Source organism: Manis javanica, chromosome 1 (assembly GCF_040802235.1).
Source record: "Manis javanica isolate MJ-LG chromosome 1, MJ_LKY, whole genome shotgun sequence".
NCBI lineage: Eukaryota > Metazoa > Chordata > Mammalia > Pholidota > Manidae > Manis > Manis javanica.
The window spans coordinates 125,772,202-125,784,525 of NC_133156.1; the positions used below are offsets into that span (position 1 = coordinate 125,772,202).

The 12,324-nt window shown below is 37.6% G+C and overlaps 1 protein-coding gene across 14 annotated transcripts in view; it reads right to left on the reverse strand.

Annotated features, from left to right (window-relative positions):
• Positions 1 to 441: 441 nt before the first annotated feature.
• Positions 442 to 12,324, reverse strand: part of PDZD2 (PDZ domain containing 2) — a 356,980-nt gene continuing 345,097 nt past the window's right edge. For all 14 annotated transcript variants that reach the window (XM_037001705.2, XM_073237473.1, XM_037001759.2 and 11 more), the window contains one exon: positions 442 to 3,238. In XM_037001705.2, the coding sequence (XP_036857600.2) occupies positions 3,072 to 3,238 (167 nt within the window). In that variant the 3' untranslated portion in view covers positions 442 to 3,071. The remainder of the gene's footprint in view (positions 3,239 to 12,324) is intronic.

Below are 12,324 nucleotides of genomic sequence, written 5' to 3' on the forward strand. Positions count from 1 at the left end.
CACTGAGGTTGGAAACTGAATTTACCTAGAAGGTGGCTAGTTGGGGGATCCAGTATTAGCTGGGGAGAGGGAGCTGAGCATAGGCTGGGTAGGGCTTCCTGTGTTCTAGCAGGGGATTAGAGGGCGGGGCTTCTGATGGGGAGAAAACTGACTGTTGTCAAGGGATCCAGAGGGCTTGTTGACATTGTCAGAGGTAGAGGAGAAGAGTAAGAGCCAGAAGGTCAGCAAGCTGCAGAAGTGGGGGACGTTTAAGATTTCTGAGGTAGAAGGGATTTGGATTGTGTCACATTCTGAATGTGATCCTGGGAAAGAGCCATTGACTTTAGTTCTGTTGTCTTTGTACCTCTCACTTATTTAGGTAATAAGTGAGGTAATAAACATTTCTTACCTTGATATTTTAAAAGGTGATTCTATAGATGCAGAGCTAAAACAAAAACCAAGTAGTAAGCAGAGTGTTTATTTTAAAATTACTTAAAAAAGGTTTACAGAGATGTGGATTTACATAACTTGGTGACATTTAAAAAATGTACAGGCTATTTCATATTATTGCACTTACTCTTTAATATATAAGGCATTTTATTTTACATAAATAAAGGATAATGTGTAATATACAAGGGGTATGGTATCAATTAAGTCAACCATAAAATTAAGTGAGATGCATATGGGAGCATAGAAACGAAACCCAACCTACTTCAACCTTCACGGTATATCCTTGCAACTACGATATACATGTTATACACATATTTACCTTCATAGCTTATTGTGGATGAACTGACCAGTTAAAAAACCAAAACAATGAAAGTTTTAGTAGGGCAATACCATTAGTGTTCACTCAGGAAGTGTGGGAATTCATTAGACTAATTAGAAATACTAGTCATGCCTTGAACACTGAAGACAAATAAATAGCTTTCTTTGTAGGGTCAAAAACAGTTTAGCTTTGCTTCCTCCCTTAAATTCTGAGGCCAGAGAACCCTTCTGGCAAGATCTACTAGAAACAGCTGATGACTCTGTCATAGTTTATTCAGCCAGAGGTCTACCCTTGCATCAGGGACTCTCAGAAGGCCATTCCGGTGCTCCATACTGCTCTAGAGAGTCCTGTCTGTTAGCAGAGGATTGTGCATTTCTTAACAGTAGGCACAGGTGGAAGAGTGGAGGCAAAACACAGTTTTCAGTGTTGACTTCAGTCTTTCTGTCATTTAGGCAGGAAAGCAGAAACCATAAAACTGACCCCAGATACTTAAAAAACAATCTAGCATGCACCTTGCACTGACTTCCTATAGTAGCCTATCTGAAACTGTAGTGAAATGTAGAAGCTAAATTAATCAGATCTGTCTAGCTAATTCCAGAACTACATTCTCTTTTGTATAAGCTGCTAAAAATATGAGAAGTCTGGGCTCACACCAGTCAGATATTCGTTCCCATCTGAGACCTCTTTCGGCCAACTCCACAGAGGCTTACTGGGATTAGTCACTCAGAAAAATGATGCACAAAGGTAAGTAAAATGATGCTCAAGCACCTCCGTGATTAGGATGGGTATGATGGCCCCTGAGTCCTTCTGGGTCTTGAAGCCATAAACCCAAGCTGAAGGGTGTTTAAAGAAATCTCCAACGTGAAAACCTTAGTGTCATCACGCGCGCTCACTTGTGCTCCTCCGTGAGCCGGCCTGTGCCACCTGAGGATTTGGATTGTGACTACATAGTCTCCTTTACCTTGAAAGTGACTCACCCTCATTTCCAGTTTTCTTATTACATTTTGGTAAATGAAGCTAATGAAGCGCTGGAATTTAAGAACAGAAGGTACAGTATACAAGGGGAGAGAAGCATTTTGTGACAAGGAACATCACTTTGAAAGGCAGCAGCCACTATGAGGAAGCTTGTGCTTTGAAAGGAGAGCAAGCAGCTGGGATGAGTATTCACAAGTAGTGTGAGTCACAAGTCTTCTGCCAGGAAACATTTTTGGCAAAAGGAAAAATTTGCAAACAAGAACAAAGACAGCAAAACCTTCAGTAACTGCAGAGCTATGTCATTACATCCAGGTCAGGAAAATAGATCCAATTAGAAATGTTACATTTCTTAAGCTTGTTGGGAAAGGGGGAAAAATTGACCAAATAAAAAGTCCCCTGAAGGATTTTAGTTCCTCTGTTCAGATTGTAAATAAAATGCCTATGTTGATGACTCCAAGGATATGAAAAAGATACTTGATTTCTAACAATTTAAATTAGTGGATTGGAGTGCAAAAAATACAGAAATGGAAACCCAGTGACAATGATATTTTTACCTGCTCTTGTGTTGACCAGTTTTGAATTCAAGCGCTTACTCAAGACAAGTTCCAAATTACAGGCTGGGTGTTTTCATAGCTGGCACTTCCTGCTTAGTCTAAGCAGTGACGTTCATGGCTACTTAGTAGAGTCTATTGGAACTGCATTTCTGTAAAATAGCCTTACGACTTACACTTTCAGATCATGATCAGCACTTCATGGTGATCATTAACTCATCAAAGTGAACTCTGCATCCATATATTGCACATTATACTAAAAAATAAAACTTTCTGTATTTTGCTTTTTCATTTTTGGACAATTCCTGAGCTCAGCCTAACCATTTTTTTTAAGTCTCATTTTCTTTTCAGGGTAACACTGACCCTACAGGTCCTTCCACTGAATGTGCCTAAAAGCATTCTGTTGCTTACTCATGAAATTTTTATATAAAACTATCATTGTTTTAGCTGTGACATTTGTGTTGTCCCTCAGACTTTGTTAGCTCCCCAATTGCCAGGACTGGGTGTGCTGGGAGAGGTCGCAAGAAGGATGCAAAGGTCTAAATGTTTCAAAGGAAGGGGGCAAAATAAGCCTTCCAGGCCTTGGTGATCCAAGTGGAAGGTTTCCAGAACTCAGCTTCATGTATAAGTGAAAACTTGGAGATTTTTATAGTCCTTGCTTATGCCAGTGTTTCTCTGTTGTTTCAGGAACCGTCATTTAAAGAAGTCATTGGTTTGTTAAAGAAGGGAACTGAGAAAATAAGATTCTTGTTAAAAAAGGTAACAAGCACTGCTGAGTGTCACTACTAGTGCTGGTTTCATGAAGACTTCCTGTGCTTTCTAATTACTAACTGCACAGGCCCTTCTGGGACAGACTTCATAATATTCCAGGCATCGAAATGCATGAGTCCAACCAGGGGCTTCCCGTTAATGGCAAGAATTTCATCTCCAGCTTCTATGGTTCCAGCTTGTTCAGCCGCACCACCTGTGAGGATACAGAATCATGGCTTGGTATTTTTATACTATTGACTGTCCAAGGACACTAGACACTTAAATGAGAAAAATCTCTAAATGATATTCTTAGGGAAATATTTCATAAGACAGAAAACAAAGCATAAACCCATAAAAAGAAATTCAACTACATAAAATGATTCAAATCTGTAACCTCTTCCCTCCCCCCTAAAAAACATAAGCACCTGATTAGAGGAAGATATTTTCAATGTATTTAGTCAATAAGGGTTTATATCTAGACTAGATAAACAACTGCAAATCAATAAGAATACAAAGAGAAAGGAGAGCAAAGGAAAGCAATAGCTAAAATCGAAAGACCATTAAATAAGTAAAGGAAAATAGGTTCAACTTCTATTTGATAAGACTGATTGATATATCCAAGTTCTGAGAATCAGTGACGAGATTACTTGATTACTTACCTACAAAGTTTAATCGTATTTCTGCATCACAGCTTTGTGTATGTTACAGCAAGTTTATGAGCTTTGAAAAAACACAAGTTTGAGCCCTTTCCTATTTAGTGCATATAGATACCTAAAACTTGTATTGAAGAAGAAATGCACATTGGCTGTGGAGGCATTTTTATCATGGAAAAAAGGGCACTGCGAGAGAAAAATTACTAAGTATGAAAATAATTTTCTCAGAAATCTGAGTTAGATCTCTAAGCAGATGTATCTATTTCATCCTAAATTTCTGAAACTCACTGTTAATTTTTTATCTTGATACATGTGTAATTATAGTGGATTATAAACACTGAGAAAAATACAGCTGGAGGAAAAGTTCAAATCCGACCCACTCAAGGAAAAAAACATGTTATGTGGTTAATGATAGAGGCAGATACTCTCATTAGAAAAGGGATAAGCCCTCACCAACATCAGCTCTACAGTGGGAGCAGAGACTGGGTCCCAGTGTTTGTTTTCTCAAGACACTCATTTTGGAAGTACTGAAACACTGATGTTGGACATAACCAGTTACACTGGGTCAGCACATGCATCCGGTGTCCCGCTCTAGAAATATTGGCTAAAGGCCCCAGGCAGGTTTCTGAGCTACTTGATTCTAAGTTCATGGTGGGTTCCAACCAATCAAAACAGAAGGCTGTGAGTTAGTGGAAAGTGCACGGAATAGCCATTAGACTGGGCTTTGGTCTCACATCTGTGACTTCAAGTAACAAGGTTCTCTAAACCTCAGTTTTCTCATCTGCAAAATGGTGATGTTAATACTGTCTTACTACCACACTAGGTTGTTAAAAGGACTGGATGAGATGAGGTAGTTGAAGGTCCTTGATGAACCATTCAGTGTTGTGCAGACCAAAGGGTGTGCCAGCTCATTGCTGTTTTGGGTTTTTCTGTAACATGAGGCCAAAAAGAATCCTAACTGATTTGATCAGGGTATGTCTTCTGTCCATTTATTGAGGTTTTTTTCTAAGTCTTTTAGAAAGCTTTAGTGCTTTTTCCAGAAAAGGTCTTGGGTAGCTTTTGTTTCACAGAATCAGCCTCTTTACAGTTGTCACTATGGATTGGTGTTGCATTTGGTCTTTTTCCCCCCCACCCTTCAGGTTTCTATCTGAGCTGGTCTTGGTTACTGTACATAGATCCAACTTGCTTCTTGAGTTGCTATAGAGTTTTCCATTTTTATAAATGTTTTACCCATCATTCTGCTACAGATAGAAATTGGAACTGTTGCCTAGCTCCCATTTTAGCAAGCACTGCCAAATTTTTCCCCAAAGACATGAACAAATAGATACTTCTACCAGACAGCAGGAGTGCTCTCCTCTTTCCACATTCTTGCCAACACATCATGAGATTTATTTAATGACCAATCTAATAAAAAAAAAAGGATTCTTACTCATAAAGTCCGAACTTTTCCTGTATTTCTTAGCCACTGATTTAACTTCTGTTGATTTTCTATTCTTTTCCTTTATCCAATTTTTGTCTTTATTTTGTATTTTTCTTTTGAATTATAGTTCTTTATTCTGGACATTAGCTTTTTGTTGGTTGAACACATTGCAAATATCTTCTAGTCAGTCACTTAGATATTTTATATTGGCTTATGTCTTTTTTGCCACATAAAAGTTAAACGTTTTTTCTTTAATGATATGTGCTTTCCATGTTACATTTAATCCTCTTATAGTAATTTGAAATAATGGTTATATAGGACATCCTGTTGATTTTTAAATGTTGATTATGAATTCAGCAAGATTGGTGAAATACTTATATAATATTTGATTCTCAGATTTTTAAAAATCAGAACATGAACTTTGCCAATAATGACAAATTGTATCCCTATATTTCCAACCTTTATACCTCTTGGCTTATTGTGGTATTGATATTCATGGTAAAATGTTGAAAAAAAAAACCATTTTAAAATCAGCCCAAACATAGTAATGACAATGTTCTAATCTTTATCTGGATGGTTGCCACTTCACACAGGAAGTTATAAATAATTATTTACTGCTTTTTTCATTGATAAAATCCCTGGCCTTTAAGAAATCTTTAGGGACATATAACATTTAATTATTATTCAAAGATTATTTCTTTGTTTTACATTGATGGAAGAAATTGAGTATTGCTGTATTGCTTTTGGTGCTCGGTATAAAGGCACAGGAAAACAGAAAACCTGTGCCCATTAAATTTGTAAGAGTGAAGTAAAGGTAAGATAAATCTTTGGATAGAGCTAAGCCTGTGCAAACAAACTAGATTTACTAGTCTCCAAAAAGATGGAAGGGAGGGATCTACTGAATAATATTCAGAAATACTTGAATGTCTTTTCATAACAGTAAAACTCCAGGCTTGCACACAGGAGCATCTAAAGTGCTAGTTCATGGAGCATGTATGTGCTTTCTCTTCCTCCTCTATCCATTTCTTATAGAGTAGGTTTCATGGTTTTCTAGCCAGAGCTAGAGACAAAGGCCTCCAAGCTGTCCAAGAAGTTACCCAGGGCGACATTCTTACTCTGTTGGAAATCAATCTGGAGGATGCTTCTGTCTCCTGGGGCTTCTCCACTTCTGTGCCGCAAATTCCATGGGATTCCTGGGCCCGACCTCCTCAGTGGCCTCCTGGGCTGCTGCTTCCACTTCGGCTTCAGGTGTTTTTGTCTCACAGGCCTTGGACACCTCTTGGGCTGTGAGCTGCTGGCCTGCAGAGGCTGCGCTGGCCTGTGACTGATGATGGTAGCATTGTGGGTGTCTTAAAATACCTGTTTTGTGATTACTCTTGAATCATAGTTGTGCTGGGTGCGATGTTTCAGGCCGACAGATACAGATCCTCAGGTCCTCTGAAGGTGTTATTCTGTTGTCGTCTGGATTCATGCTGCCAGTCTGATTGCAGTGTCTTTGTGAGCAAGCTGTGCATTTTCTCTGTTGGCCTTGTAGATTGCTTTATGGTTCTTTATATTCTGAAATTTATTGTGATATGTCAAAGTTTGAGTTTTGATAAAATCCATCCTGTTCTGCATATGATGAGAATTTTCAGTCTGAATACTGTTGTTTTTTAATTCTAGAAATTTGAGTCATGATTTCTCCAAATATTTGCTTTCTCTCTGTTTTTTCCTTCTGGCACTCTTCAGTGTTTCCTCCTTCTCTCTCAACGTCCTTTTGTCATTTTTCTCCAGTCTCTTGTGCTTAGTTTTTATGGGTGCTTCTAGCTTGATTTTGATAAATTCTCTCTTCATTAGGATTAAATACACTTTTTAATTCTAAAGTAATTCATTAATTAAAAAATATATTTGCATTTTTACAAACAGGGTTTTGTGTCTGCTATAACATAGCTGCCTGCTCTTTTTGGTCTTGTTTCATGGATAATATTCCTGCCTATTTTTGAATGGATTCTTCTCTTTATTGATTGGGTCTGTTGGCTACCTCTCATGCAGTGGATTTCCTCACGCACTTTGTAATCTTTGAGAGCTCTGTGAGTGCTCTTACTGTCAAGCTAACGTGTGGTTTTCTACCTGCCCTCAGACCGTGATTCTGGACAATCACACACAGCAGAGGCCTGAGTCCTGCATATGCCTGTCCTTTGCCTGTGGGACCGTGATCGGGCAGCCTGTTCCTGGCTGTCCCACAAGCTATAAGGCAGAGCTGTTTTGACCCTAATCACTGGCAGAAGCCTGGTTCCAGGCACACACAAATTCAGGGGGTGCTTAGCCTCTGCTCTTGGGTGGACACTGACTCCCAGTACTCGCTGTGCATTTCCCGCCCCTGCTTGCTCCTTCAGGCTTCATTTTTCCACTTGGATCCATGGGGTTGTTTTTTAAAGTAAAGCTCTATATTGAAAACATAATTTTCTAATAATATGCTGTACCAGGAGTAGAGAGGTGGCTTCTGAATTATTATGTAATTGCAGAAATATACCACAAGGCTTCTTACTAGAGGGTCATTAAAAAAGTAACAATCCTTGGCTAAGAATTGACCTTAATGCTTGCTGACCTACTTATATTCTCTTAGATGCTCAAACTGTTAATGTGTTTTGGATGCTACACTGCAATGAGGATGGGAGAAGTAGATGTCATTGTAATAGTCTCTTCATTAACTTGAATAATTATATAATCACACTTAAAACATGTATATAATGTATATGCATACTATATAATAACTATATATACATATATATGTGTCACATATAATATACACATATATACTGATATCCTTAGGATAATTACATTGTTAATATATTTTGAAACTCAGGAACCTGAAGACATTTTTGAGGACTGTCCAAGATGATAAAAGGAATCATTCAAGTTCATAAAGAGACCTCATATCTACTATTTCAATGACATTTACCATCTTACTTACTTTTTTTTTCTTTTAATTAAGGTATGATTGATATACACTCTTATGAAGGTTTCACATGAAAAAACAATGTGTTTACTACATTTACCCATATTATCAAGTCCCCACCCATACCCCAATTCAGTCACTGTCCATCACTGTAGTAAGATGCCACAGATCCACTATGTGCCTTCTCTGTACTACACTGTTCTCCCTGTGATCCCCCCCACACTGTGTACTAAACATAATACCCCTCAATCCCTTTTTCCCTCCCTCTCCACCCACCCTCCTAAGCCCCTCCCCTTTAGTAACCATTAGTTCATTCTTGGAGTCTCTGAGTCTGCTGCTATTGTGTTCCTTCAGTTTTGCTTCACTGTTATACTCCACAAATGAGGGAAATCACTTGGCATTTGTCTTTCTCCGCCTGGCTTATTTCACTGAGCATGATGGCCTCTAGCTCCATCCATGTTGTTGCAAATGGTAGGATTTGTTTCTTTCTTATGGTGAATAGTATTCCATTGTGTATATGTACCACATCTTCTTTATCCATTCATCTACTGATGGACACTTAGGTTGCTTCCATTATCTTGGCTATTGTAAAAAGTGCTGTGATAAACATAGGGGTGCATATGTCTTTTTGAATCTGAGAAGTTGTATTCCTTGGATAAATTCCAAGGAGTGGGATTCCTGGGTCAAATGGTATTTCTATTTTTAGTTTTTTGAGAAACCTCCATATTGCTTTCCACAATGGTTGAACTAGCTTACATTCCCACCAGCAGTGTGGGAGGGTTCCCCTTTCTCCACATCCTCGCCAGCATTTGTTGTTCTTAGTCTTTTCGATGCTGGCCATCCTTACTGGTGTGAGGTGATATCTCACTGTGGTTTTAATTTGCATTTCCCTGATGATTAGTGATGTGGAGCATCTTTTCATGTGTCTGTTGGCCATCTGAATTTCTTCCTTGGAGAACTGTCTCTTCATATCCTCTGCCCATTTGTTAATAGGGTTATTTGCTTTTTGGGTGTTGAGGCATTTAAGTTCTTTATATATTTTGGATGTTAGCCCCTTGTCAGATATGTCATTTACAACTATATTCTCCCATACTGTAGGGTGCCTTTTTGTTCTGTTGATGGTGTCCTTTGCCGTAGAGAAACTTTTTAGTTTGATGTAGTCCCATGAGTTCATTTTTGCTTTTGCTTCCCTTGCTTGAGGAGATGTGTTCAGGAAGAAGTTGCTCATGCTTATATTCAGGAGATGTTTGCCTATGTTGTCTATTAAGAGTTTTATGGTTTCATGACTTAAATTCAAGTCTTTAATCCATTTCAAGTTTACTTTTGTGTATGGGTTTAAACAATAATCCAGTTTCATTCTCTTGCATGTAGCTGTCTAGTTTTGCCAACACCAGCTATTGAAGAGGCTGTCATTTCCCCATTGTATATCCATGGCTCCTTTATCATATATTAATTCACCATATATGGTTAGGTTTATATCAGGGCTCTCCAGTCTGTTCCATTGGTCTATGGGTCTATTCTTGTGCCATTACCAAACTGTCTTGATTACTGTGGCTTTATAGTAGAGCTTGAAGATGGGGTGCGTAATGCCCCCAGCTTTATTCTTCTCAGAATTGCTTTGGCTATTTGAGGTCTTTTGTGGTTCCATATGAATTTTAGAATGATTTTCTCTAGTTCGTTGAAGAATGCTGTTGGTATTTTGATAGGAATTGTATTGAATCTATAGATTGCTTTAGGCAGGATGGCCATTTTGATGATATTAATTCTTCCTATCCATCAGCATGGGATGAGTTTCCATTTATTGGTATCTTCTTTAATATCTCTTAAGAGTGTTTTGTAGTTTTCAGAGTATAGGTCTTTCACTTCCTTGGTTAGGTTTATTCCTAGGTATTTTATTCTATTTGATGCAACTGAATGAAATTGTTTTCCTGATTTCTCTCTCTGCTAGTTTATTGTTAGTGTATAGGAATGCCACAGATTTCTGTATATTAATTCTGTATCCTGCAACTTTGCTGAATTCAGATACTAGATCTAGTAGTTTTGGAGTAGATTCTTTAGGGTTTTTTTATGTACAATATCATGTCATCTGCAAACAGGGACAGTTTAACTTCTTCCTCGCCAGTCTGGATGCCTTTTATTTCTTTGCATTGTCTGATTGCCGTGGGTAGGACCTCCAGTATTAAATGTTGAATAGAAGTGGGGAAAGTGGTCATCCTTGTTTTGTTCCCTATCTTAATGAAAAAGCTTTCAACTTCTCACTGTTAAGTATGATGTTGGCTGAGGGTTTGTCATATATGACCTTTATTATGTTGATGTACTTGCCCTCTATACCCAGTTTGTTGAGAGTTTTTATCATTAATGGATGTTGAATTTTGTCAAATGTTTCTTCAGCATCTATGGAGATTATCATGTGGTTTTTGTCCTTCTTTTTGTTGATGTGGTGGATGATGTTGATCCATTTCGAATGTTGTACCATCCTTGCATTGCTGGAATAAATCCTACTTGATCATGATGGATGATCTTTTTGATGTATTTTTGAATTCAGTTTGCTAATATTTTGTTGAGTATTTTTGCATCTATGTTCATCAGGGATATTGGTCTGTAATTTTCTTTTTTTGTGGTGTCTTTGCTGGTTTTCGTATTAGAGTGATGCTGGCCTCATAGAACGAGTTTGTAAATATTCCCTCTTCTTCTACTCTTTGGAAAACTTTAAGGAGGATGGGTATTAAGTCTTCACTAAATGTTTGATAAAATTCAGCAGTGAAGCCATATCGTCCAGGAGTTTTGTTCTTAGGTAGTTTTTTTATTACCAGTTCAATTTCATTACTAGTAATTGGTCTGTTCAGATTTTCTGTTTCTTCCTTGGTTCATCTTGGAAGGTTGTATTTTTCTAGAAAGTTGTCCATTTCTTCTAGGTTATCCAGTTTGTTAGCATATAATTTTTCACAGTATTCTCTAATAATTCTTTGTATTTCTGTGGTGTCCGTAGTGATTTTTCCTTTCTCATTTCTGATTCTGTGTATGTGTGTAGAACTTTTTTTCTTGATACATCTGGCTAGGGGTTTATCTATTTTGTTTATTTTCTCAAAGAACCAGCTCTGCTTTCATTGATTCTTTCTGTTGGTTTATTCTTCTCGATTTTATTTATTTATGCTCTAATCTTTATTATGTCCCTCCTTCTACTGACTTTGGGCCTCATTTGTTCTTCTTTTTCTAGTTTTCTTAATTGTGAGTTTAGACTGCTTATATGGGAGTGTTCTTTCCTGAGGTAGGCCTGTATTGCAATATACTTTCCTCTTAGCACAGGTTTGGCTGCATCCCACAGATTTTGTGGTGTTGAATTATTGTTGTCATTTATCTCCATATATTGCTTGATCTCTGTTTTTATTTGGTCATTCATCCATTGGTTATTTAGGAGTATGTTGTGAAGCCTTCATGTGTTTGGGTGATTTTTTATTTTCTTTGTGTAATTTATTTCTAGTTTCACACCTTTGTGATCTGAGAGACTGATTGGTACAATTTCAATCTTTTAGAATTTACTGAGGCTCTTTTTGTGGCCTAGTATAAGATCTATTCTTGAAAGTGTTCCATGTGCACTTGAGAAGAATGTGTATTCGTCTGCTTTTGGGTGTAGAGTTTTGTAGATATCATTGCTTAGGTCCATCTGTTCTAATGTGTTGTGCCTATGTGTCCTTACTTATTTTCTCTCTGGTTGATCTGTCCTTCAGAGTGAGTGGAGTGTTGAAGTCTCCTAGAATGAGTGCATTGCATTCTATTTCCCCTTTTAATTCAGTTAGTATTTGTTTCACATATGTAGGTGCTCCTGTGTTGGGAGCATAGATATTTATAATGGTTATATCTTCTTGTTGGATTGACCCCTTTATCATTATGTAACATCCTTCTTTGTCTCTTGTGACTTTCTTTTTTTGAAGTTTATTTTGTCTGATATAAGTACTGCAACTCCTGCTTTTTTCTATTAGTTTCATGAAATATCTTTTTCCATCCCTTCACTTTTAGTCTGTGTATGTCTTTGGGTGTAATGTGAGTCTCTTGTAGGCAGCATATAGATGGGTCTTGTTTTTTTATCCATTCAGTGACTCTGTGTCTTTTGATTTGTGCATTCAGTCCATTTACATTTAGGGTGATTATCAGTAGGTAGGTACTTATTGCCATTGCACACTTTAGATTCATCGTTACCAAAGGTTCAAGGTTAACTTCCTTACTATCTAAGAGTCTAACTTAACTTAATATGCTATTACAAACACAATCTAAGGGTTCTTTTCTTTTTC